This window comes from Tachyglossus aculeatus, chromosome 5 (genome assembly GCF_015852505.1).
Source record: "Tachyglossus aculeatus isolate mTacAcu1 chromosome 5, mTacAcu1.pri, whole genome shotgun sequence".
Lineage (NCBI taxonomy): Eukaryota > Metazoa > Chordata > Mammalia > Monotremata > Tachyglossidae > Tachyglossus > Tachyglossus aculeatus.
Window position 1 is genome coordinate 40,951,970 of NC_052070.1, and position 27,996 is coordinate 40,979,965.

The 27,996-nt window shown below is 47.0% G+C and overlaps 1 protein-coding gene and 1 pseudogene across 1 annotated transcript; both read left to right on the forward strand.

Annotated features, from left to right (window-relative positions):
- The first annotated feature begins 5,254 nt into the window (after positions 1–5,254).
- On the forward strand, positions 5,255–5,385 carry LOC119929253 (annotated as a pseudogene).
- A 10,967-nt stretch (positions 5,386–16,352) lies between these two features.
- On the forward strand, positions 16,353–25,616 carry TPRG1L (tumor protein p63 regulated 1 like). The gene is made up of 5 exons (XM_038746467.1): positions 16,353–16,557; positions 18,936–19,027; positions 20,594–20,770; positions 22,807–22,960; positions 23,938–25,616. The coding sequence occupies exons 1-5, from the start codon at positions 16,369–16,371 to the stop codon at positions 24,130–24,132; spliced, it is 807 nt and encodes a 268-aa protein (XP_038602395.1). The 5' UTR covers positions 16,353–16,368; the 3' UTR covers positions 24,133–25,616.
- The last annotated feature ends 2,380 nt before the right edge of the window (positions 25,617–27,996 follow it).

Below are 27,996 nucleotides of genomic sequence, written 5' to 3' on the forward strand. Positions count from 1 at the left end.
AAGAACTATTAGCAAGCTTATGGATTATGGCAGAAAGCCGGATGTTTTGGAGAAAATATATCCACAGAATCACAATGAATCGGAAATGACTGGGTGGCACTTGACAGTAATAATCTGTTGAGCACTTACTATGTTTATTCAATCATATTTACTGAATACTTACTATGTGCTAGGCACTGTACTAAGCGCTGGGATAGATAATAATAATGATAACTGTGGTACTTGTTAAGCGCTTACTTTGTGCCAGGCCCTGTAATAAGTGCTAGGATGGATCCAAGGAAATTGGGTTGGACAAAGTCCCTGTCCCAGGTAGAGCTCACAGTCCCAATCCCCATTTTACAGATGTGGGACCCAAGGCACAGAGAATTGAAGTGACTTGCCCAGGTTCATACAGCAGACAAGTGGCAGAGCTGGGATTAGAACTCGTGACCTTCGGACTCCCAAGCCTGTGCTCTCTATCCACTATGCCATGTTGCTCTAAAGCTAATCAGATAGAACAAGTCCATATCCCACATGGGGCTCATCATCATCATCATCATCATCAACGATAGAGAAGCAGCGTGGCTCAGTGGAAAGAGCACGGGTTGGGTAGCCAGAGGTCGGGGTTCTAATCCCGGCTCTGCCACTTGTCAACTGTATGACCTTAGGCAAGTCACTTAACTTCTCTGGGCCTCAATTCCCTCATCTGTCAAATGCGGATGAAGACTGTGAGCCCCACATGGGACAACCTGATTACCTTGTATCTACCCCAGCGCTTAGAACAATGCTTGGCACATAGTAAGCGCTTCACAAATACCAACATTATGATTATTATTGTTATTATTTATGTAGCACTTACTAGGAGAGAGCACTGGGCTAAGCGCTTGGGAGAGTTCAATAGAACAGAATTGGTAGGCACATCATTTCCTGAGTTATAAGACAGTATCATCATGATACTAGCAAATCACTCACCATTGAAAATCCAGTCCTTGCCCCTCAGATCTGCACCTAAGAAGCTTGGGATCACCTCCAGGGTTGAGGGGAAGGGGGAAGGGGAGCAGGGAGGTGCCCAAGACCAAGCTCCCCTTGCAGGAAGCCAGGAAAGAGGGCTCTGCCCAGGCCAGAAGGTGGGACAGGGGGCCAAGAGGACAGCAAGGACCGTGAGTCACAAGAGTAGCAGTTATTGAGCTCCCCATTGGTGCACAGCCTTGCACTACAAAACTTGGGAGAGTATGGTATGCATGCAACCAGCCAATGCTATTTACTGAGTGCAGGACACTGTACTGAGCATTTGGGAAAGTACAGCAGTAATACAACCAAGAGAGAAATCCTGAGTATATCTGATGGCAGGAAAAGGCTTTTGAACAATCTGACACGCTTGTGAGAAAATACGGAACTGGACACATTTCACTTTGGAAGTGTGTGAAAGATCCAGTGTCCGGGGTCTTAAGGGTCACAGCTAGTTGTCTTGCGCTAAAGAGGAGTGGTGATTCCTGTGTGCTGGCCGCCTTCGTACACAAGGAAATTCCACACTTCTCAATTGACTCATCCTACAGAAAGGGGGAGAAGTGGACCTTTATCAAATTAGAGAACTGAATCCAGAGGCTCGACCGGAACTCTGCTAATGGTCAGACTCTAGATAAAAATGATTTTTTGTTTCCCGAGCTGTGGAGTGACTTACAAAAACTCCAGGCCCTAAGGCACCAGTGACCCCATGATCAACCAGCCTGGCACCAAACAGGGCCCACTTTCGAATCCGACCTCTTGTGATAGTGCTTGGTTTGCATAGCTCAAGGAACTAGCAATCCTGAAAACCCCCAACCCCCCAGCATGCTCGTAGAAAAAGATGGCATTAATCCCCATTTTATGGAGGTAATTGAGACACCCCCTCAGGGTTGTACCTGGAGAGTGCTCTAACAGTCTACGGGACTACAGGAGGGAGTGTCAAGCAGAGGCATATCCATTCCATTCCTAGCTTGGGCAGTGGCTAGCAAGTGGAAGGCAATCTTTTACAAGTCAAAACTCACCTGTGCTGGGCAACAGCAGTAAGGGAGAGAGTAGAGGGAGGAGACTCAAGTTTACTGCTTGGAAGGAGGCAATGGTAAACCACCTCTGTATTTTTAACCAAGAAAACTCTATGGATCCACCACCAGAGCAATTGCAGATGGAGGTGGGGCATTCTGGGAGAGATGTATCCATGGCGTCACTATCGATCGAAACAACTCGACAGTGTAAGACAAGATAATTGAGGGGACACACGATCTCTGAGTCTGTGCCCTCAATCTCCTGGTTTCCCTAGCCCACAGCCAGGGAGTTCCACAGGGCATCAGTGTGGCTACATTCATTCATTCATTCATTCATTCATTCAATCGTATTTATTGAGCGCTTACTGTGTGCACAGCACTGTACTAAGCGCTTGGGAAGTACAAGTTGGCAACATATAGAGACTGTCCCTACCCAACAGTGGGCTCACAGTCTCCTACTGGACAGACTGGAGGCTGCTGGGAGCTGGGCTGGGCTGACAGAGGCTTTGGCTTAAAAAAGAGATACCGTCAACATAAATAAATACATATGGTATTTGTTAAGTGTTTTCTAAAGATTGTGAGCTCAATGTGGGTAGGGATTGTCACTGTTCATTGCTGTATTGTTCTTTCCCAAGTGCTTAGTACAGTGCTCTACACACAGTAAGCACTTAATAAATACGATGGAATGAATGAATGTTCCAGGCAACCTACTAAGTGCTGGGATGGATACAAGCAAATCTTATTGGATACAGTCCCCGTCCCACGTGGGGCTCATAGTCGCAATCCCCATTTTACAGATGAGGTAACTGAGGAAGAGAAGTGACGTGACTTGCCCAAGGTCACACGGCAGACAAGTGGAGGAGCCGGGATTGGAATTCATGACCTTCTGACTCCCAGGACCATGCTCTATCCATTACATTCAGACTGGCTCAGTACCAGGCAGGTCCAAAATATTATAGAATAAAAATAGCATAATTGTGGTATTGGTTAGGGGCCTACTATGTGCCAAGTGCTACACCAAACTCTGGGGTTAATAAAATATAAGCCGATTGGACAGAGCCCCTCTCCCATCTGAGGCCTCCAGGCTAGAGGACAGAGAGAACAGTTAATAATCCCCATTTTACAGATTAAGAAACTGAGGCACTAAGAAGTGAAGTGACTTTCCCAAAGTCACACAGCAGGCAAATGGCAGACCAGGGATTAGAACCCAGGTCCTTTGACTCCCAGGTTTATGTTCTTTCCAATAGGCTATACTGCTTCTCTCTGTCAGAGAATTAATGTTGGTGAACTAAGTCCCGAGTTCCTCGAGAAGACTTGGTGTAGACAAGAGCAGCCACCATCTCAGATACACATGGAGCTGAACATAATCCAAGAAGGAGGAAGAGAGTGTGGTCTAGTGGTTAGAGCCCGGGACTGGGACACAGAAAAACCTGGTTTCTAATCCTGGCTCCGCCACTTGTCTGCTGTGTGACTTCAGGCAAGTCACTTCACTTCTCTTACCTCATTTACCTCAACTTAAAAATGGGGTTTAAATCCGTGGGACAGGGACCATGTCCAACCCAAATTGTTTGTGTCCACCCCGCTGCTTAGTACAGTGTCCTGGCACATAGTAAGTGCTTAAGAAGCATCATCATTATTATTAAGAGCTGGTATCTTATGCCCATTTTACAGATGAGGAAACGGAGGCCTAAAGAGGTTAAAGAGACTTGTTCAAAGTCAAACAGCAGGTCAGTGGAAGAACTGGTATTAGAACCAGAGGGCCATGGCTTCTGATCCCAGCTTCTTTCCACTGCTCATGAAGAAGTGAATGGATTTAGTTTAAAACCTGGCTAACCCAAAGACTTGGCTTAGAGGGAAAAGAATTTTCGAAGCGACCTGACTTTCCAATGTTTTGGTCTGACTCTAGGCTGGAAATCATGCAAAGCCTCCTGGCCCCAAGTAGAATAACAGGGTTGGAGGGGATAGGAAAGCCTCAAACGTCCCGTCTCTGCTGATAATTAGGGGCGCTGATGACTTCCAACTCAAACAGCTCTCCTTTTATTTTCCTGGAGAGCCCGCAGCTTGGCGATTTCTCCTCTGCAGGCTTACTTCATCGCTCCTGAGATTAGAGGCGATAATCGCACAGAGTTTTGAAACATTCTTTCCAAGTTTCTCGACCTGACGTCTCAGTCAATCGGGGGAAAGAATGCAGAGTCTCGTCTCAAGTTCAAAAACATATTTCATAACAGGAGAAGACGTCCGATGGGTTGATTTTCAGATTCTCGGATGAGAAGGTTGGAGCCAGTTAGATGCTCATATCTGCCAGCCACGTGAAGTCTGTTCCAGGAGAGTCGTAGCTCCTGGCTTCCCACCCCACCGAGGGATTAAGATGAGCGGCGTTTCTGGCTTCCCAGGTTAGCAGGCAGATCCCCAGAGTTTTGGGATTGAACTGTTCCTACTTGGGGCACTCCCCCAAGTGCTTAGTACAATACACTGCAGTCAGTGGACGTTCAGTAAATCCCTCCGCCTCCGCTACTCTCCTTGGATCAGAAATGGGAAAACATCTCAGAAAGAAGGAACAGTTTCCTGACCCCACTATTTGGTTATCCAGGAGCCTGGCAGATTTCTTCATGCCTAAGAACATCTCTCCACTGTTTACCAAAATCTTAAAAGCACTGAGATGAGTTTAGAACAATTCGGTTCTGTCATCTGATATATATTGGATTTTATAATGACTTTGTCCCCCACTATTCCCCCTCCCCCACCTTTTTTTGGTAATATTTTAAGCTGTATTCATTTTAAGCTCTCCATGCTCCAGGGTGCCTGAATCACAAGGGCTCACATAAAGATAATAATGGTGCTTCTTAAGCACTTACTATGTGCCAAGCACTGCACCAAGCACTGGGGTAGATATACGATAATTAGGTCCCTCGTGGGGTTCACAACCTAAGTAGTACTGAATCCTCATTCTGCAGATGCGGTAACTGAGGCACAAAGAAGTTAAATGACTTGTCCAAGATCCCATAGCAGGTTTATTGTTATATCTCACTCTCCCAAGCCCTTAGTTCAGTGCTCTGCACACAGTAAGGGTAAATACAATTGAATGAATGAATGAATCAATGAAAGGTATGTGGCAGAGCTGGGATTCGAACCCAGGCCCTCTGACTCCCACGCCCGTTCTCTTTCAACTAGGCCATGCTGGTTCCCTGCACTCAGTGAGGAAGACCAGGTGAGAGTCCCCACTTCTACTCCAACTTGTGTACTCACAACTCATCCTCTCAGGATCGCACCTGGAGAGTTTCCAGGACTCTACCAGTCCCAGCTATGGGAGGGAGAGTCAAGCAGACCATTTCATGCCTAGTTTGGGCAGTGGCTAGAGAGTGGAAGGCAATCTGCTACAAGTGAAAATTTGCCTATGCTGGACAGCAGTGGCATGGGAGAGAGTCAAAAGCGAAGACACAATTTGATTGTGCAGAAGGAGGCAACGGCAAACCACTTCTGTATTTTTACCAAGAAAACTCTATGGATCCACTACCCAAATGATTGCAGATGGAGGTAGGGTGTTCTGGGAGAGATGTGTCCATAGAGTGTCTGTGGGTTGGAGACAACTCGACAGCATAAGACGATGCAAGACTCACAACTTCCTATAGTACTTCTGTCTCCCTCTGTGGATTGTAAGCTTCTTGTAGGCAGGGATCACATCGACTAACTCTATTATACTGTACTGTCCCAAGTGCTTGGATAGATACAAGACATAGTCCCTGTCCCACGTAGGGGTCATAGTATTAATCCCAGTTGTACAGATGAGGGAACTGAAGCACAGAAAAATGAAGTGACTTTCCCCGGGTCACACAGTACAGTGCTCTTCACACAGTAAGTGCTCAATAAATAATATGGATTGACTGGTTGACACATCAGGTTACCCTTCCTACTATTTAAGCACTAACAAATATACTCATCCAGAGCTCTTCCTCCTATCTGTAAATGATTTCAGCATCTGCCCTACCCTACTAGACTAAACCGTTTGGGGCATGGATTGTGCCTATTAACTCCATTGTACTCTCCCAAACATCTTTCCTTGCTGTTTCCCTGATTTCCAGCAAAGAGTGAGAACAAAACACTAATAAGTCAGTTTGCTTCCAAAATGCTGTTCCCACAAGGTAAAATCACTGAGGTAGCCAGTTTCTAAGCCAGATCTGTTGACTTCTTAGCATGCAGTGGAAAGAGCCTGGGAACAGGCATTTTCCAATTGAAGGACAAGACTTTACCTGAGACTTCAAGACCAGGATCCTCACTGATTTTTTTTTTAATAGTATTTGTTAAGTGCTTACTATGTGCCAGGCACTGTACTAATCTCTGATGTAGAGACAAAATAATCAGATTAGACTTAATCTATGTCCCACATAATAATAATAATAAAAATGGTACATGTTAAGCGCTCACTATGTGCCAAGTCCTGTACAAAGCTCTGGGGTAGATATGAGATAATCAGATTGGAACCAGTCTAATACAAACTGTCCACAAAATAGTAATAATAATAATGGCATATGTTAAGCACTTACTATGTGCCAGGCACTGTACTAAGCTCCGGGGTAGATACAAGATAATCAGATTGGATTTAGTCTATGTCCCACATAATAATAGTAATAATAATGGTATGTATTAAGTGCTTACTATATGACAGGCACTGTTCTAAGGCTGGGGTAGATACAAGGCATAGTCCCTGTCCCATGTAGGGCTCATAGTATTAATCCCAGTTGTACAGATGAGGGAACTGAAGCACAGTAAAGTGAAGTGACTTTCCCCAGGTCACACAGTAGAAACATGGAGGAGCCAGGATTAGAACCCAGGTCCTTCTGATACTCAGAACTGTGCTCTAACCACTAGACCAAGCAGCTTCTCAAAGTGCTCACAGTGCTAATGGTTTGCACAGTGCCATATGAACTCTCATGCCTGTCTGTCACATTCGCACGAGGGCACAGAGTGTAACGAGCGTGGAGGTGGGCAGGGTTGCAGTGCATTGGAAAGCACGGCCAAAGAGGATTTTGGTTCTTGTGTAGAACCCACTGGTAGCAGAAGTGGGGTCAGCCAGGTTCCCGTGCCAGGCCAGACCCTCGGGAGCAGGCAGGCAGTTGCCTCGGCAGCCGCTACAGTCTTCTTCGCCCACATTGTTGTTGTTGTTGTTGTCTTATGCCATCGAGTCATGTCCAACCCATAACGACACCGTGGACACATCTCTCCCAGAACGGCCCACCTCCATCTGCAGTCGTTCTGGTAGTGGATCCACAGAGTTTTCTTGGTAAAAGTACGGAAGCGGTTTACCATTGCCTCCTTCCGCGCAATAAACCTGAGTCTCTGCCCTCGACTCTCTCCCGTGCCACTGCTGCCCAGCACAGGTGAGTTTTGACTTGTAGCAGATTGCCTTCCACTCGTTAGCCACTGCCCAAGCTGGGAGTAGAACGGGGCCTCTGCTTGACTCTCCCTCCCATAGTTGAGACTGTTAGAGTCCCGGAAACTCTCCAGGTGTGACTCTCAGATGTGTCGTCCACATTAGCCAGCTCTATTTCCAGTATCCTGCTGGGCCAGTCCACCTCTTAGACCATCCTGAGTGGTTCTTCTGACAGAAATTTTCACTCATGATGGCATGGGCCCCGCAGGTATGCCCCGACTGGCAGACCAGGGCTGAGAACCCAAGTCTCTGGGTTCCCAGGATTGTGCTGTTTCCACAGCCCCAACAACAGGGAAAACTGAAAAGTAAGAGAAAAAAGAATGTAGGAGTCCTCTCAGCCCAGGCTGCCTTCCTTACCAGTCACTCCCAAGAAGTGCTCAGGAAGTTAGTGGCCCATGAGATCTGTGGGCTCTGAGGTTTCCTGTGGGCAGGCAGCTGTGCAGGTTAGGGGCAGTTGGAGGCAGGAGAGGGGCAGGTGAGGAAAGGGGCAGGTAGAAGGGGCAGGTAGAGGAGTAAGTGAGGAAAGGTGAGGCAGATGGGGCAGGTAGAGGAAGACAAGGGGCACGTGGAAAAAAGTAAAACAGGTAGGTCGGGCAGAGGTACGAGGGAGCAGGCGGAGTCTTGACCTGCCTTGCTTCTGCCTGGGTGGCAGTAGGCCCACAGCTGACCACTCCCCAGCTTCCTCTTCTCTGAATCAGCAGACTGGGGGAATTCTTCCCTCTTCTCCCCTCCTATTTCCAGATGTTAATTAATTAATTAATTAAGTAATGATGACATTTGTTAACCGCTTACTATATGCAAAGCACTGTTCTAATAGCTAGGGGGGATACAAGGTAATCAGGTTGTCCCAAGTGGGGCTCACAGTCTTAATCCCCATTTTACAGATGAGCTGAGGCCCAGAGAAGTTAAGTGACTTCCCCAAGGTCACCCAGCAGACGTGGCGGAGTCGGGATTAGAACCCATGACCTCTGACTCACAGTCTTAATCCCCATTTTACAGACGAGCTGAGGCCCAGAGAAGTTAAGTGACTTGCCCAAGGTCACCCAGCAGACATGTGGCGGAGTCGGGATTAGAACCCATGACCTCTGACTCCCAAACCCGGGTTTGACCCCAACACCTCCCCCCGCCCACCAGAAGCAGGATTTTCATGGCCGGGGATCTGGGGCTTTGGAAGGACTCAGCAATAGCCCCAGAGACCTGACAGCTCACTTTTGGTAGGAGGCGCAGTATTTTTCAGCAGGAAGATAAGAGGAATCTCATCATTATTTTGATCTATGTTTTAGAGTTTCCAAATTTCATCCTCTTGGCCTAGCAGAAAAAGCAACACCTGGAAATTGGAGGACCTGGGTTCTAATCCTGCATCTTCCACTTGTCTGCTGTTTGAACTTGAGCAAATCATTTCACTTCTGCATGCCTCAGTTTCCTCATCTGTGAAAGGGGGATTCAATACTTGTATTCCCTCCCACTTAGACTAAGCAGGCCAGCAACTGTGTCCAAACTGATTGTTTTGTATCTATTCCAAGTGCTTCATTATTATTACTATTATCATTATTATTTTATTATTATTATTATGGTGTTTCTTAAGCACTTACTGTGTCTAGCACTGTTCTAAGTGCTGGGGCAATCAGGCTAATCAGGTCAAACGCTGGGCTTAGTGCATTGTTTGGCAGATAGTAAGCACTTGACAAATTTTATTATTATTGTTATTATTACTATTATTTCATTATTATTATTACTGAAGCAGACTTGAGCAGAGACTTGGTGAGCAGGACCGCCATCTGCTGAGGCCAGCCGGAACAGCAATACAGACGGACTAGGAGAGGCCCATGACACAACCAGGAGGCCCTGGAAGGAGGACAGAGGTGAGGCTATCTATTCTATTTATTTTATTATCTATTCTATTTATTTTATTTTGTTAATATGTTTTGTTTTGTTCTCTGTCTCCCCCTTCTAGACTGTGAGCCCACTGTTGGGTAGGGACCATCTCTATATGTTGCCAACTTGTACTTCCCAAGCGCTAGTGCAGTGCTCTGCACACAGTAAGCGCTCAATAAATACGATTGATTGATTGATTGATTGATTGAGGCCAGACCCAAGTGGCCACCTAGGACATGGCTCCTGTCAAAACCAGAAGGACTAGCCCAGAGCCTGGGAGAAATGGCACTGTATCTCAATCTCGGCTATCTCGCCACGGACCTCTCGCCCACATCTTGCCTTTGGCCTGGAACGCCCTCCCTCCTCAGATCCGACAGACACTTACTCTACCCCCATTCAAAGGCTTATTGATCTCCTCCAAGAGGCCTTCCCTGACTAAGTCCTCTTTTCCTTTTCTTCAAATCCCTTCTGCGTCGCCTTGACTTGCTCCCTTTATTCATCCCTCTCTGCCAGCCCCAGTACGCTTTTTTATATACCGGCAATTTCTTTATTTATATTAATGTCTGTCTATCCATCTAGACTGTAAGTTCGCTGTAGGCCGGGAATGTATCCATTATCTTGTATTCTTTATTCATTCAATTGTATTTATTGAGCGCTTACTGTGTGCAAAACACTGTATTAAGCACTTGGTAGAGTACAGTATAATAACGGACACTTTCCTTCCCACAACAAGCTCACAGTCTAGAGGGGGAGACAGACATTAATATAGATAGATAGATAGATGGATAGGTAGAAAGACAGATAAAAAGTAAATTACAGATATATACATATGTGTTGTGGGGATGGGAGGGAGGATGAATGAAGGAGCAAATCAATCAATCAATCAATCGTATTTACTGAGCGCTTACTATGTGCAGAGCACTGTACTAAGCACTTGGGAAGTACAAATTGGAGCAAATAAGAGCAGCACATAAGGGAGTGGGAGAAGAGGAGAAGAGGGCTTAGTCAGGGAAGGCTTTTTGGAGGAGATGTGCCTTCAATAAGGTCTTGAAGTGGGGGAGAGCAATTATACATGTACATATATATATATATGTATATATATGACCTTATATATATATATATATATTATTCCAAGTGGTGAGTCTAGTGCTCTGCACACAGTAAGTGCTCAGTAAATACAAATGACTGACTGAGAGCCAGGAGGTGCTCTTTCTGCTATGCCTCAAAGATGAAATTTGGAAACTCTAAAACATAGATCAAACCAGTGACAAGATTCCTCTTATCTTCCTGCTGAAAAATACTGAGCCTCCAGGGCTCTTGCTGCATTCTTCTGAAGCCCCGGGGCCCTGGCCATGAAAGTCCTGATTTCTGTGGGGGGTAGGGGTTTGGGTCGGGGCCAACATCTGGAATCAGGAGGGGAAGGGAAGGAAGGATTCCCTCAGACTCCCTGCTGGTCCAGAGGAGAGGCAGCAAGGGAATGGAATTTCGAGCCTGGTCTATAAAGATGGCAGCAACAGTGTGTCTTCCTTCCATGTTGTGAAGTCCCTCCATCTCACAATAGGTGCCACTGGAGCTAGGGGACCTGAGTTGGAGAGTGTGCGTGGCTCTGTGCCAACCCTTCCCATTCCTGCACAAACAACTCAAGCACATCTTCTGCTGGGGGTAGGACAGACCTCTGCTCCTCTGGTGCTAACCCTCTCCCTGTGCCTCCATCTCGCCTGTCTGGCCGCTGACCCCTGGCCCACGTCCTACCTCTGGCCTAGAACCCCCTCCCTCCTCACATCCGCCAAACAATCACTCTTCCCCCCTTCAAAGTCCTATTGAAGGTATACCTCCTCCAAGAGGCCTTCCCAGACTAAGCCCCCTTTTAATAATAATAATAATAATAATAATGTCATTTATTAAGCGCTATGTGCAAAGCACTGTACTAAGCCCTTTTCCTCAGCTTCCCCTCCCTTCAGTGTCACCTTGACTTGCTCCTTTGCTCTTCCCCCACCTCCCCCCAGGATTTATATATATATGTATATATCTATAATTCAATTTATTTATATTGATAACTGTTTACTTGTATTCATTCATTCATTCATTCAATCGTATTTATTGAGCGCTTACAGTGTGCAGAGCACTGTACTAAGCACTTGGGAAGTACAAGTTGGCAACATATAGAGACGGTCCCTACCCAACAGTGGGCTCACAGTCTAGAAGGGGGAGACAGAGAACAAAACAAAACATATTAACAGAATAAAATAAATAGAATAAATATGTACAAGTAAAATAAATAAATAAATAGCGTAATAAATACGTACAAACATATACATATATACAGGATATATATGTATTGTATTGATGCCTGTTCCCCACCACCACCACCAGGAGACTGTAAGCCTGTTGTGAACAGGGATTGTCTCTTTTTATTGCTGAATTGTACTTTCCAAAAGCTTAATACAGTGTTCTGCACACAGTAAGTGCTCAATAAATACTATTTAAGGAATGAATGAATTGAACATTAGTGTCTGAGCAATGCTTAATTAAATGGTGAGGGGTCAGAAAAGGGACCCTTCTGTGTTTACTTGGAATCAGAATGCAAAGGAGTCTCCCCCCCGCCATAACACTCACACCCATGGATGCCATCTCACCACCGGTAACTTTGCTTTTGTGCCGAAAGACAACCCTCTTGTTACAAATACTCTTAACTCCCTTGTGGAACACGAACTGTTGTCCATACTGATTAGCTTGTATCTGCCCCAGCACTTAGAACAGTGTCTGCACATATCAAGGCATAAATGCCATAAATATGTCACTTCTCTTCTTTGTGTCTCAGTTCCCTCATCAGCAAAATGGGAATTTAATACCCATACACTCTCCGACATGGAGTGTGAGCCCTCTGTGGGACGTGAATATCTTGTATCTACCTCAGTGTTTAGTACATCCATCCCTTCTGTCTCACAAGCCTGGAACCTAGGTGTTATACTTGACTCCTCTCTCTCATTCGACCTAGATATTCAATCCATCACTAAATCCTGTCGGTCCCACATTCACAATATCACTAAAATCCTCCCTTTCCTCTCCATCCAAACTGCTACCACTTGAACACAATCACTCATCCTATTCTGCCTGGTTATTGCATCAGCTTTCTTGCTGACTTCCCAGTCTCCTGTCTCTCCCCACTCCAGTCCATACTTCACTCTGCTGCCCGGATCGTTTTTCTACAAAAAATGTTCAGAACATGACACCCCACTCCTCGAGAAACCCCAGTGATTGCCCACCCACCTCTGCATCAAATAAAAACTCCTCACCATCGGCTTTAAAGGAGTCCATCACCTTGGCCCCTCCTACCTCACTTCACTATTCTCCCACTACAACCCACTACAACCCACTACAACCTCCCCCCGTTTCAAAACCTTATTGAAGGCACACCTCCTCCAAGAGGCCTTCCCAGATTGAGCACTCCCACTCTTCCTTTTCTCCCACTCCATCCCAACTTGCTCCCTTTGTTCTCTCCCGCTCCCAGCCCCAAAGCACTTAGGCCCATATCTGCCATTTATTTATTTATATTAATGTTTGTCTCCCCTCCGACCCCAGGCTGTAAATTCGTTGTGGGCAAGGAATGTGTCTGTTTATTGTTGAATGTTGTATTGTGCTCTGTGTTGAGTTACTGAGTAAGCACTCAATAAATACGATTGATTGAATGAATTCATTCATTCATTCAATCGTATTTATTGAGCGCTTACTGTGTGCAGAGCACTGTACTAAGTGCTTGGGAAGTACAAGTCGGCATCATATAGAGACGGTCCCTACCCAACAGTGGGCTCACAATCTAGAAGGGGGAGACAGAGAACAAAACAAAACATATTAACAAAATATAATAAATAAAATAAATATGTGCAAGTAAAATAAATAAATAGAGTAATAAATACGTACAAACATATGTACATATATACAGGTGCTGTGGGGAAGGGAAGGAGGTAAGGCGGTGGGGGTGGAGAGGGGGAGGAGGGGGAGAAGAAGGAGGGGGCTCAGTCTGGGAAGGCCTCCTGAAGGAGGTGAGCTCTCAGTAGGGCCTTGAAGGGAGGAAGAGAGCTAGCTTGGCAGATGTGTTAAGCACTTAACAAATACCATAATTATTAGAGAAGCAGCGTGGCTTAATGGAAAGAGCCCAGTCTTGGGAGTCAGAGATCGTGGCTTCCAATCCCTGCTCTGCCAATTGTCAGCTGTGTGACTTTGGGCAAGTCACTTCACCTCTCTGTGCCTCAGTTCCCTCATCTGTAAAATGGGGAGGAAGACTGTGAGCCCCACATGGGACAACCTGAGGACCTTGTATCTACACCATGTGAAGGGAAGCAGCTTGGCTCAGTGGGAAAAGCCCAGGCTTGGGAGTCAGAGGTCGAGGGTTCTAATTCCAGCTCCTCCACTTGTCTGCTGTGGGACCTTAGGCAAGCCACTTAACTTCTGTGAGCTTCAGTGACCTCATCTGTAAAATGGGGATGAAGACTGTGAGCTCCATCTGGGACAACCTGATTACCTTGTATCTACTCCAGTGCTTAGAACAGTGCTTGGCACATAGTAAGTGCTTAACAAATTCCATAATTAGTATAAGTGCTTAACAAATGCCACCATTAATTAATTAATTAATTCTCTGTGCCTCAGTTCCCTCACCTGTAAAATGGGGATGAAGACTGGGAGCCCCATGTGGGACAACCTGATCACCTTGTGTCCCCCCAGCGCTTAGAACAGTGTTTTGCACATAGTAAGCTCTTAAGAAATGCCATCATTAATTAATTAATTAATTTTCTGTGCCTAATTTCCCTCATCTGTCAAATGGGGATGAAGACTGTGAGCCCCACGTGGGACAACCTGATCACCTTGTATCCCCCCAGGGCTTAGAACAGTGCTTTGCACATAGTAAGTGCTTAACAAATACTATTATTATTATTATTGTTTTTATTATTGAAATGCACCGTGGCGCAGAGGAAAGAGCCCAGGCTTGGGAGTCAGAGGTCACGGGTTCTAATCCCGGCTCCGCCACTTGTCAGCTGTGTGACTTTGGGCAAGCCACTTAACTTCTCTGTGCCTCAGTTCTCTCACCTGGAAAATGGGCATTAAGACTGTGAGCCCCATGTGGGACAACCTGATGACTTTGTATCCCCCCAGCACTTAGAACAGTGCTTGGCACATAGTAAGCGCTTACCAAATTCCATCATTATTATTATTATTACCCCAGCGCTTAGAACAGTGCTTGGCACATAGTAAGCGCTTACCAAATTCCATTATTATTATTATTATTATTATTATTATTATTATTATCATTATGAGTGACTGTAGTAACGTGGTAGCAGTGAGGAGGGAGAGGGTCGCTTGTGTTCCTTAGAGCAGAAGGATTCACCTTAGGTCTGTTCCCTCCCCTCGCAGTTGGGGTAACCAGGAAGTGGGCAAGCTGCTGGCATTCACTCAGTCATTCAATCGTATTTATTGAGCGCTTACTGTGTGCAGAGCACTGTGCCAAGCGCTTGGGAAGTACAAGTTGGCAACGTATAGAGACGGTCCCTACCCAACAGTGGGCTCGTAGTCTAGAAGGGGGAGACAGAAAACAAAACAAAACATGTTAACAAAATAAAATAAGTAGAATAGTAAATATGTACAAGTAAAATAGAGTAGTAAATCTGTTCAGACATATATACAGGTGCTGTGGGGAGGGGAAGGAGGTAGGGCAGAGGTGGAGGATGGGGAGGAGGAGCCCTCACCCTGGGCTTCAAGGCTGTCCATCACCTCGTCCCCTGCTACCTCACCTCCCTTCTTTCCTTCTCCAGCCCAGCCCGCACCCTCCGCTCCTCTGCCGCTTACCTCCTCAATGTGCCTCGTTCTTGCCTGTCCCGCCGTCGACCCTTGGCCTACGTCCTCCCCCTGGCCTGGAATGCCCTCCCTCCGCACATCCGCCAAGCTAGCTCTCTTCCTCCCTTCAAAGCCCTACTGAGAGCTCACCTCCTCCAGGAGGCCTTCCCACACTGAGCCCCCTTTTTCCTCTCCCCCTCCCCATCCCCCCCACCCTACCTCCTTCCCCTCCCCACAACACCTGTTTATATGTTTGTACATATTTATTACTCTATTTATTTTACTTGTACAGATTTACTATTCTATTTAGTTAATGATGTGCATATAGCTATAATTCTTTTTGTTCTGACGGTTTTGACACCTATCTACATGTTTTGTTTTGTTGCCTGTCTCCCCCTTCTCGACTGTGAGCCCGCTGTTGGGTAGGGACCGTCTCTATCTGTTGCCGACTTGTAAATAAATAATGATGGCATTTATTAAGCACTTACTATGTGCACAGCACTGTTCTAAGTGCTGGGGAGGTTACAAGGTGATCAAGTTGTCCCATGGGGGGGGGGGGGGGGGGGCTCACAGTCTTCATCCCCATTTTACAGATGAGGTAACTGAGGCACAGAAAAGTTAAGTGACTTGCCCAAAGTCACACAGCTGACAATTGGTGGAGTCGGGATTTGAACCCATGACCTCTGACTCCAAAGCCCATGCCTTTTCCACTGAGCCACGCTGTTTGTTCTTCCCAAGTGCTTAGACAGTAAGTGCTCAGTAAATATCCTCCCCCTCCCCCCCCACCGCCTTACCTCCTGCCCTTCCCCACAGCACCTGTATATATGTTTGTACAGATTTATTACTCTATTTATTTTACTTGTAAATATTTATTCTATGTATTTTATTTTGTTAATATGTTTTGTTGAGGGGAGAGGGAGGGAGAGGGGTAGGGGGAGGGGGGGAGGGAGGGAGGCAGAGCATCGGACCAATGGCAGGCGCTGACGGCAGGCCGCAGCCAATGACTGGGGGGCGGGGCCAGGTGCAGATAGAGCGGTGCCATCGGACCAATGGCAGGCGCTGACGGCGGGCGGCAGCCAATGACGGGCGGGGGAGGCGGGGCTAACGAAGGGCGGTGGCGGAGCCGGCCAATGGCGGGGCGTGTGCAGCGAGGGCGGGGCCAGTGCGGGCCGTGCGCATCGCGGGCCGTGTGCAGCGCGGGCGGGGCTGAAGAGGAGGAGGGCCGGCGGGGCCATGCTGCAGCTGCGGGACTCGGTGGAGTCGGCGGACACGAGCCCCGCGGCCGCGTGCCCGGAGGGCTTCCCGGCGGCGGCGGCGGCAGGGGGGGCGGGGGCGGCTCCCCCGCTCCCGCACACCCTGCGGCCCATCAGCGTCCGGAACCCCACCCGCCGCGCCCGCCTCAAGGACTACTTCGTCTTCCGCGTGAGCGCCCCCTGCCGGGCCGCGGGGAGGGCGCGGTGGGGGGGGGGGTGGGCTCACCTCCTCCAGGAGGCCTTCCCGCACTGAGCCCCCTCCTTCCTCTCCCCATCCCCGTCCCTCCCCACACCACCGCTTTAGAGAAGCAGCGTGGCTCAGTGGAAAGAGCCCGGACTTTGGAGTCGGAGGTCATGGGTTCAAATCCCGACTCTGCCACTTGTCAGCTGGGTGACTTTAGGCAAGTCACTTCACTTCTCTGGGCCTCAGTTCCCTCATCTGGAAAATGAGGATCAATCAATCAATCGTATTTGATTGCTGACAGGGGGCAGAAGCGGCATTTGAACCCATGACCTGTGACTCCAAAGCCTGTGCTCTTGCCACTGAGCCATGCTGCTTCTCTGACTTAACTTCTCTGGGCCTCAGTTCCCTCATCTGTAAAATGGGGATGAAGACTGGGAGCCCCATGTGGGACAACCTGATCACCTTGTAACCTCCCCAGCGCTGTTTCTTAAGTGCTTGCTCTTCTAACAGGTATCCATGTGAGACAACCTGATCACCTTGTATCCCCCCAGTGCTTAGAACAGTGCTTTGCACATAGTAAGCACTTAACAAATGCCATCATCATTATTATTATTATTATTATTCTAAGCGCTGGAGTAGATACAAGGTGATCAGGTTGTCCCATGTGGGGCTCCCAGTTTTCATCCCCATTTTCCAGATGAGGGAACTGAGGCACAGAGAATAGTAATAATAATGTTGATGGTATTTCTTAAGCGCTTACTATGTGCCCAGCACTGTTCTAAACGCTGGGAGGGGGATACAAGGTGATCAGGTTGTCCCACGTGGGGCTCACAGTCCTAATCCCCATTTTACGGACGAGGTCACTGAGGCCCAGAGAAGTGAAGTGATCTGCCCAGTCACACAACTGACAAGTGGCGGAGTCGGGATTAGAACCCAGGTCCTCTGACTCCCAAGCCCAGGCTCCGGCCACTAAGCCGTGCTCTGTACTGTGTGCCAGCCACTGTACTAAGCGCTGGGTTGGACACAGTCCCTTGTCCCACGTGGGGCTCACGGTCTCAATCCCCATTTGAGCCCGGGCTTGGGAGTTAGAGGACCTGGGTTCTAATTCCGACTCGCCACTTGTCTGCTGGGTGACCTTGGGCAAGTCACTTCTCTGTGCCCCCGTTTCCTCGTCTGTAAAATGGGGGTGAAGACTGTGAGTCCCACGTGGGACAACCTGATTACCTCGTGTCTATCCCAGCGCTTAGAACAGTGCTTGCCACATAATAAGCACTTAACAAATACCATAATTATTATTATTTGACAGTCGAGGGAACTGAGGCCCAGTGAAATGACTTGCCCAGACTCACACAGCAGACAAGGGGTGGAGCCGGAATTAGAGTAGAGAGAGAGAGGTTTCTGGGGAAGAGAGGCCACCTTCGTTCTTGGACTCCCCCAGTAAGGGTAGTCAATCAATGGTATTTACTGGGGGCTTACTGGGTGCAGAGCACTGTACTAAGTGGTTAGCACCGAACTACTTTGGGGAAGGCTTTGGGTGGGGGAATGTTGTCTGTAATCTTGTGCTGCTAGGCACTGGCGAGCGGAAGTCGAGCCTCCGAAGACAACTTCGCCCAGCGGAAGGGATGGCAAGATGAAAGCTTTGGTTTATGTCTTGAAATTATGTATTATAAATGATTTATTTAAAAGTCACCTCCTCTAGACTGTAGGCTTGTAATGAGTAGGGAACGTGGCCACTAATTCTGTTGTATTGTGCTCTCCCGAGCGCCTAGTACAGGGCCCTTAGTAAGTGTACAGTAGTATTGCGTACATAGTAAGAGCTCAACAAAAACCACTGATTGATTTTTAGATTGATTCTTTTCCTTTTTGTATGGTATTAGTTAAGTGCTTGAGTGAGTGAGTGAGGCACTGCACCAGGCTCTGGGGCAGATTGTGAGGTTGTCAGGTTGGACACAGTCCCTGTCCCGCGCGGGGCTGACTTTCTTTATCCCCATTTTGCAGATGAGGGAACTGACGCACAGAGCAGTTAAATGACTTGCCCGAGGTCACACAGCAAACCAGCTGCAGAGGCAGGATTAGAACCCAGGTCCTTCTGACTCCTCAATCCACTAGGCCGTGTTGCTTCTCCATTATAACTCCATTGCCCCGGGAGTTAAGGGAGCGATTGCTCTGGCCAACGATGCTGAAGGGAGAATAACGTCCAGGAGAACATTTTCCGAGCTTAAAGAGGGAAACTGACCAAATGAACTCTGAAGGCAGATGTTCACATTCCCTAAGGCCGTCAGGGGATGAGGGGAGGTGAAACCGCTTCTTTCCGGCGTCAGGGGATGAGGGGAGGTGAAACCGCTTCTTTCCTTTGTCCCTAGCCTGGAACCATTGAGCAAGCTGTGAATGAGATCCGTGTAGTTGTGTTGCCCATGGAGGATGGAGAGGTCCAGAGTGTGTGGCTTTTGGCAGAGTAAGTCGGGGAAACGGGGGAGGAAGGGAAGGAGGGATTTTTAACTTCGTAGACCTAGGCTCGGGGTTAAACTCGGCATTCAGATTGGTTCCCGTGATTCCTCCGAAAGCTAAAGGGGTTAGATCTGCCCTTTAAAGCTGCTGCTTTACGCAAAGGTGGATTTGAAAAGGTCGCCCTCCGCCCCCCACCACCAAGGAAGAAAGTAGAGTTTAGCCCCGCCGCCTTGCTTCTCTGCTGGTAGGTGGCTAGATGTCGTTGAAACAGTTTGACAGCGTTATCTACCAAAAATGTCCTATAGGTTTTCTCAAGTTGGGGGCTAAAAATGAAGATGAATTTATGCGGCTATTGCCGAAAGGAGTGTAACTTGTGAGAGCTTTACATTTATTTTGTTTATGCAGTTAATGTCTGACTGTGAGCCCGCTGTTGTGTAGGGATTGTCTCTATCTGTTGCTGAATTGTACTTTCCAAGCGCTTAGTACAGTGCTCTACACACGGTAAGCACTCAACAAATACGATTGAATGAATGAGTGGATCAGTTTAAGATCAACTGTGTGTGAAGCACTGTACTAGGTACTTGCGGCACAGAGCAAAAGAAATATGAGACATGCACACAGCTGGAGTTTGGTCTAAACCCCGGAATTCTTTGTGAGGTGTAGCAGTGAAAGGGATTGAACTGAAGGGTGTCCTCACCTGGCCTCGCAATAGTCTCATGTACTGTAAGTGTCCCCGCCTGCATGGGAAAGCCCTGCTTCCAGGCTTGGGTTTGAGCCACTCAGTCATCAGCTCTTCTCCCTGTCCCTTCTCTCCCTCCTCTCTCTTTCTTCTCTCCTTCCTCTCTCTCTCTTCTCTCCCTTCTCCCCCTCCTCTCTCTCCTCTTTCTCCCTTTCCCTTCTCTCTCTTCCTCTCCCTTCTCTCTCTTCGTCTCCCTTCTCTCTCTTCCTCTCCCTTCTCTCTTCCTCTCCCTTCTCTCTTCCTCTCCCTTCTCTCCCTCCTCTCTCTCTCTCTGTCTCCCCTCTCTCTCCCTCTCTTCCTTTCCCTCTGTCTCTCTTCCTCTCCCTTCTCTGTCTCTCTTCTCTTCCTCCTCTCCCTCTCCCGTCTTTCTCCCTCTCCCGTCTCTTTCTCCCTCTCCCATCTCTTTCTCCCTCTCCCATCTCTTTCTCCCTCTCCCGTCTCTTTCTCCCTCTCCCGTCTCTTTCTCCCTCTCCCATCTCTTTCTCCCTCTCCTATCTCTTTCTCCCTCCTCTCTTCCTCCTCTTCTCTCCCTCCTCTCTCCTATCTCTTTCTCCCTCTCCCCTCTCGTTCCCTCTCCCTTTTCTCTCTCCCTTCTCCCTCCCTCTGCATTTCTCTCTGTCCCTCCCTCTCTGTCCCTCTCTCCTCTTCTCTATCTCCCTTCTCTTCTCCTACACCCCCCCCCCCCCCCCCGGCATCTTTGTTCAGATTGGAGCCCCTTCTTTCTCAGTAGACATCTTAGTCATTCACTGAAGATGGTTCAGTTTAGAAATTGGGGTGGAATCTGGTAAGATTTATTTTCTTAAGTAAGTGGTGACTTGTCTGTCGGTCTGCCAGGGTTGACCACTGGAACAACGAAAAGGAGCGACTGGTCCTCATCACAGACAAGTCCCTTTTGATCTGTAAATATGACTTCATTAGTCTTCAGTGCCAGCAGGTCATCAGAATCTCACTCAATGCGGTCGACACGATTTCTTTTGGAGAGTTTGAGTTTCCTCCTAAATCCCTAAATAAGTAAGTTCTGTCACTTTACTATTCACTCAGCCCCACAGCACTTATGTACATATCCGTGGGTAATTTATTTTAATGTCTGTCTACCCCCAGTCTGTAAGCTGAGACTACAGGAACATGTCTGTCAGTTCAGTTGGATTGTACTCTTCCAAACAGTGCAGTGCTCTGCACGTAATAAGCTCCCAGTAACAATAAGTGCTTAATTTACCATTAAAAAATAATAATTGTGGCATTTGTTAAGCGCTTACTCGGTGCAAGCACTGGGGTGGATACAAGCAAATATCGGGTTGGACACAGCCCCTTGTCGCACATGGGGCTCACAGTCTCAGTTCCCATTTTGCAGATGAGGTAACTGAGGCACAGAGAAGTTTGATACAAAATAATCAGGTTGGACACAGTCCCTGTCCCACATGGGGCTTGCAGTCTACATAGGTGGGAGAACAGGTATTGAATCCCCATTTTACAGATGAGGAAAGGGAGGCATAAAGAAGTTGTGTCTTGCCCAAGATCACACAGCAGGCGAGTGGCAGAGCCAATATTAGAACTCTGGTTATTATTATTTTTAGGTCCTCTGATTCCCAGGCCCGTGATTGCTTCCCAGTAAATCAAGCAATCAATCTTATTTTTGAGCACTTACTCTGTGCAGAGCACTGGACTAAGCACTTAAGTACCGTAGAGTAACTGAGTAAATATTATTGAGTAATTGATTGATAGCTAGTAGTAATCACTGAGGAAGATTTTATCTTGACAATATTATCGACTCTGCATCTGAAATTCAGGATGCTTCATTATAACTCAGATACTATATCAACTGATCAAAAATGGCTAAGCTTTAAAAAACCAAATTGGTATTTGTTAATGTGGATGGCTTTTTACAATTACCCACACTTAACAAAATGTAACTTCTAATGCTAATACTTATTCTGTTTTGGTTAAATACATGTGCAAACTTAAAGTGACCCCAGAGTTAAAGCCTTGGGAGTCTTTGTAATAAAAGGAAAACATCTCATGGTATATATGCTGGGGAAAGAGAGAAACTACTGAAGTAATTGACTTTTAACCGCAAACATGTCCTGGATAAATAATTTAAACCACGATGGTTTTCAATAGTCAAATAATACTTTGTTTCTTTTTAACAGAGTAGACTGTCTGAACCAAAAGGACTTTTGGCTTTAGTTCAAAGGCTTTGCTTTTTCAGTAGACTTTTTGGAATAGAAACAAGTAATTACTGGACAATTTTGTGACCAGCTTAGAAAGAGGAATTTATGGAATTACATCTTGTAGGCTGTAGAGGATAGTTTGAAATATAGATGCAGAATCAATGCGAGTGGAGCCGTACGTGGTAACTAACTACTTTCTCCTCCAGTCTCTCTCTCTATTCAGGTAACTGCCAAAATACTCACTTTATTCCCGTACGGGGAAGGTGGGGACTCGTTTGAGCCAACTTCTGCTCTGGTTCAATCTACACGGGGGCGGAGGGAGGGTGGTAAAGTTTTTAACTTCATGCCAACCTCTGCTCCGATTCAGAATATAATGGGGGCAGGTGGTAAAGTTTCCTACCTCACCAGGGGTTTGGAAAAAGTTGGTTTCCTTGGTGATGTGGCTTTCATAACCCGTTCGGTCATGCTAATGCGGCTGGCTGCATTTACCTAAAGGAAAAGTTACTGGGTGGATTAAAAAGAAAATATAGCCTTAAAGAGAAAGCACTATTGTAACTCAAGTGTTTTCAAGATATTTCAAGCAGTGATTGGTGGGTCGAGGTCTCCTGTCACCTTTTGGTTCAAACAGGTGGCATTTGGCTTCCAGTTGACAAAGCCAAATGCTTTGTCTATGCAAATACAAAAGCTACTGCTTTGTCTTCCACACTTGTATTGGACAAAGCCACTCTGCAGTTTGTTGAGTAGCCTTTAAGCTCCTGTGGGCAGAGATTGTGTCTATTACCTCTGTTGTGTACTCTCCCAAGTGCTTAGTACAATGCTCTGCCCAGTAAATGCTCAATAAATATCACTGACCGACTGGTTGACTTCCCTATTTGCCAGACGCGAAGGCTTTGGGATTCGGATTCAGTGGGATAAGCAAAACCGCCCGTCCTTCATCAACAGATGGAACCCGTGGTCCACAAACATGCCCTACGCCACGTTTACAGAGCACCCGATGGCAGATGCCGATGAGAAGATAGCCTCTCTCTGCCAAGTAAGGAAACGGAGAGCCCCTAACACTGCCACTTGTTTTGGGACAATTCACCAAAGAGTTCTTGGAATTGAGCATCAGGGAACGGACAGGCCTTCCCCTCCAGGCTCCGGCTAAAACGTTTTTTGTTGGAATGCTGATCTGGCCTGGTAATTGAAAGTGATCACATCACTGAGCTGCTGGCGTGAACTCTCCCGCTAAAGTACTGTCCCCGGAGTAGCAGAGTTCACTGGCTGGGGCTGGCTGAAACATAGCGCTTAGCCCCACGGGCATCTCAGATGGTGATGCTTCACATATGGCCCTGCTTCCAGACTCACATCCAAATTTGATCTCTCTGGCCCAGCCAACGTGGCTTCTCCCCAATCTCCTCATCTCTGCTTGGGCTTCCTAGCTGGAGCCTTCCCTGCCTTCAGTGGCCGTGTGATGGGCTGGGAGGACAGGGGTCGTGTCTATCACACTAGTGTACTTTCCCAAGCACGTAGTACAGCACTCTGCACAAGGCAAGCGCTCAATTAACACCACTGATTGGTTAATTGATGGGGAGCCTTTGTCTCCTCCTGCAGCATCCAACCCATTGGCCAGGCCTTCCATCTTCCCAACTTCCCCAGCCTCGGCGCAGCAACTCGTGTTGTCCCTGCCCAGATAAGTCTTTGCTCACCCCGACACTTCAAGGAAGCCAGGCCTGGCCAGGATGACCGTTACCTCCCCGGAGCCCAGCCAGGACTAGTGGTTATTCCCTCTACTCAGCCCGGGCCTCGACAGCCCTATGTGCTGGGAATCCCTGCCAGCTGTGGGGATTTATTCGAACCTTCCAAGGGGCTGAGTTCCAGCCTCCCCCCAGCCCTGTTTTCCCACTGCCCCTTCCTCTCCTAGAGTCCCGGGGTTCCGGGTGAAGCCTGGAAGCCGAATGGGTTTGGGGGCGGCAGGGGGATGAGCATTCAGTGGTCTGATCAAGCGGTTTTGCTCTTTCTCTCTTCAAGCTGGAAAGCTTCAAAGCTCAGTTAATCCAGGCCGTCAAGAAAGCTTATAAGGAGTTCCCCTGCCCGGGCAGGGTCGACGGCGTGCTGGTCCTGGAGCGTCCTCTTCTCATCGAGACCTACGTGGGACTGATGTCCTTCATTAACAACGAGGCCAAGTTAGGCTACTCCATGACCAGAGGCAAAATAGGCTTCTAGACGCCTGCCTTCGCCAGAGGACAGGACAGGGACAGCGGGCGAGGGAGTTGAACCCCGATTTCGCAGATGACTGAGAACCCACCCGGCGCCTCCAGCTCAAGGGGGTTTGGTGGTTAGTTAACCTCCGACCTGAGGAGTTTCACAACAGAAAAGCGAATGACGGGTTTGAGTCAAATGTTAGGCCCGGGGACTAGTTCTGCCCAAGAAATCATTCGAGAGCTAGTTCAGAGATGACATTTTAAATATTGGCTTAGTGCTTTCTCCCGCTGAGTGTTTTGACTTCTCATTCTGTTTCCCAACGAAACCACTCTAGCATGTTCATGAAATGACTTCCCTCTTAGAAAGATAAGACCGATGACCTCGGCTGGATTCATTAAGATATAGTCAACGGGATAATAATGTTTCTAGTGCCTGTAGTTCCCAAAATGTTTACTTACTGTCAGCTTTTTTTTCATTTTAAAAAAAGCTTTCAAATTTTCATTCATTCTTGAGATGGAGGACATTTTTTTTTTGTCTCGCTCTGCTGCCGAGAGCGTTTAAAAAAATTAACCATAAGACCAGACTTGTTAAGCCTGGCTAGGGATTTTGCCCTTTTTTTGAATATGGAATCAACGGTTTCTATTTTTAAACTATAAGCTTGGTCTAAAGTCAGATATCTTAGAATTTACCTATGTTCATATTTATGGTAAAGTCAGACTTTCTAGAATTTACCTATCTTCTTATTTATGGAATCTTTCGTAGGCCCAACGAGTTTTACGGAAAAAAGTCACTGCTGGGATAAAATGGTAGATTTAAAAATATATGTGATTGTTCTTTGCACATAATGTTATTGCCGTAATGTGTTTGCCATGTTCGTATTTATAAGGGAATTAACTGTGCTCTTCCTTCAAATATTGCACTTACTTTAAAAAGTAACCTTGCTTGGGTAACCCTAGGCTGTTAAACCAGTTACCAGAATGTGGATGTAGCAAAGGAGCTTTAGTCAAAATATTGCACTTAACTCATGGTCCCAAGCTTCGGCATCACAGTCAGAATACTGTAGTCCTTTGGCAAAGATTCCCTGAAAATGAAATTAAGTAGACTCTCTGCTCCAAACATAAATTTGCTTGCTGTCAGACCAAAAGCATTTGTTGGGTAACCTCCTTATGGGCAGGGATCAAGTCCACCAACAATATTGTGCTGTACTCTCCCAAACGCTTAGTACAGCACTCTGCACACAGTAAGCGCTCCATAAATACCATGGATCGAGCGACTGTGTAAATTAGTTCAATGCAGTCTAGTCCAGAATTGGCTTTTGTGCATTTGAAAACTTTATGCCTTTTTAAAAAAGAAAGACTTCTCATTGTTAACGTGTATGAAGATTGGCATGTCTGTATCTGGAATGCAACAGGCTGCATGTCCTTGAATAGATGGGCTCTTTTCTCAGACACCTGGGTGTCTAGCTTTTGTTTCTGATCTTGCAGTAAAGACTGAACGTTTTACAAGTGTGCGCCTTCTTTGGTGGGAGAATTAAAGAGTTGCTCTAAAAAATTCAAACCACCAACACATGGGCTCGCAAGCTCTGCATTTCCTGCCTTTGTGAACTGCTGTGCTTGTATGCCCCCCTCAGAAACAGGCCGCGGGAGAAGCTGGACAGATTTGGGGTTGGAAATCAGAAACAACCACCTTCTTGCAGTGAAGACCGGTGTCTTCATTCCAGCCACAACCCACAAGAAGCAGAAGTCTTGAAACAATGGGCAGCGGGAGCTACTCTCACTGTATACACACTGAACACGTGGTTATGCCGAAATTAATTTTATGACTTCCCACGGCCTTGTAAATGAAATAAAATGCTCCCACACAGCCCTTTCTTACAGGAGTGTTGAGCCATAGAGCTGTAGGAGAGGCTTGGGTAGGGACGGTAGTGTAGGCCTCCTTCACAAGTCCACTTTCCTTTCCACTTAGTTGACCTGCCTCTGATTTGCTGCTCTCCCCACCCGGTCCCCATAGGAAGAGCTTTTTGTCTCTGGATGAGGTGCTGGAGAGCCAGGTCTTCGAGCTGGGTTATGATCCTGTTAACTCTCCTTGACTTTGCAATTCGTTAACTAGATACTGCTCCAGAAAGCTGCTCCAGTTTCCCGGGTTCCAGTCCTCGCCTCCAGAACGTCGCCCATCAGCACTTTCATCTCAGTTTCAACAGGTCTGAAACCGCCCTTATTTTCCCTCCTTAACCCACTCCTCCTAACTTCCTCAGGTGTCAGTGAAACCACCATCCTTCCTGCCTCACGCCGGCAACTTTGTGCTTTCCTCTACTTCCTCCGATATATATTTCCTCTTCAGTTAGGGACACCACCCTGTTTCAAGCACCTGTTATATCACGGTTTGATGCCCCTGCGATGCCCTCCTCATTGGAGTCCCTGGCTCCAGCCTCTCCCCACTTCAGCCTAAACTGTTAATAATAATAATAATGGCATTTATTAACTACCTGTACAGTGCTCTGCACACAGTAAGTGCTCAGTAAATACAATTGACTGAATGGATCATCTTCCCGAAACTGAGCATTTGGTATACACCTCCCACACATCTCAAAACCTTCCAGTGACTACCCATAATAAAAATAACTGTGGTATTAAGCGCTTACTATACTATACTACTACTATACTCCTTACTATACTAAGTGCTGGGGTGGATACAAGCAAATTGTCTCCCTCCACATAGAGTGTGGGCATGAGAGCCGGAAGGACCTGGGTTCTAAACCCACTCTGCCACGTGTCTGCGTGTGACCTTGGGTAAGTCACCTCACTTCTCTGTGCCTCATTTACCTCATCAGTAAAATGGGGATTAAGACCGAGCCCTGTGTGGGACAGGGATTGAGTCCAACCTGATTATCTTGTATCTACCCCAGCACTTGATACAGTGCCTGACACAGTAAGCGCATAATAAATACCATTAAAAAAACCCTACCAAGCAAGAACTCACATTAGTGAATGGTGTTTATTGAGCACATACTGGGTGAGGAGCACTGTGCTAAGCACTTGGGAAAGTATAGTCAACAGAATGCTGATTAGACCCATTCCTTGCCCAGAGTGTGAACTGCTTAGGTTAAGAGCTGGCCTCCATCTGATAAATCAGCTCTATTCACCTACTCATCAGCTCAAATTCTATATGTTGCCAACTTGTACTTCCCAAGCATTTAGTACAGTGCTTTGCACACAGTAAGTGCTCAATACAATTGATTGATTCTCCACCCAAGCTTATCTTCCTACCTCTGCCCTCCTGCTTGGAACTTTAATCTACCAGATCACAGCTCTCCCCACCTTCATAGTTCCCCAAAAATACCTCACCTCCAAGAAGGCTTTTCTGATTAATTCCCAATGTCCCAATTTATGTCAACCCAGTAGGCAACCTTAGCATTTATGTATTTACACCCAATATAGGGACTTTATGTACAACATACTTGTAATCAACTGTACATGCTACTATATAATCGTTATTTCATCCTGCTATTCTGTGCCATTATCTGCATCTGTTTTCCCCCCCCTGCTCCCTTTATTTGTAAAGAATTGTGACTGCCTCACCTCAATAGATTGTAAGCCCTCTGAGGCCAGAGATCAGGTCTTGCTTCTGGTGTGTATTCTTCCAAGTGCCTAGTACAGTTGTCTGCATATAGGTATCTAATAAATACTATTGATTGACAAACATTCAGAGGTTTCCTTTTACCTCTTATGCTCTTCTAATAACTAAATGTACTATGGGCTTTAAAACACTGAATCACCTTGCCCCCTCTGAACTTATCTGGCTGCTTTCCTACATTTACCCAGCCTGCATAAGTTTGCTCCTCTAACGCCAACCCTCTCACTGTACCTCAACCTCCTCTATCTCCCC

Coding starts and splice junctions, on each gene's coding strand:
- TPRG1L (XM_038746467.1), top strand. CDS start 16,369: ATGCTGCAGCTGCGGGACTCGGTGGAGTCGGCGGACACGAGCCCCGCG. Junction 16,558..18,935: donor AGGACTACTTCGTCTTCCGC/GTGAGCGCCCCC, acceptor CTTTGTCCCTAG/CCTGGAACCATTGAGCAAGC. Junction 22,961..23,937: donor AGATAGCCTCTCTCTGCCAA/GTAAGGAAACGG, acceptor TCTCTCTTCAAG/CTGGAAAGCTTCAAAGCTCA.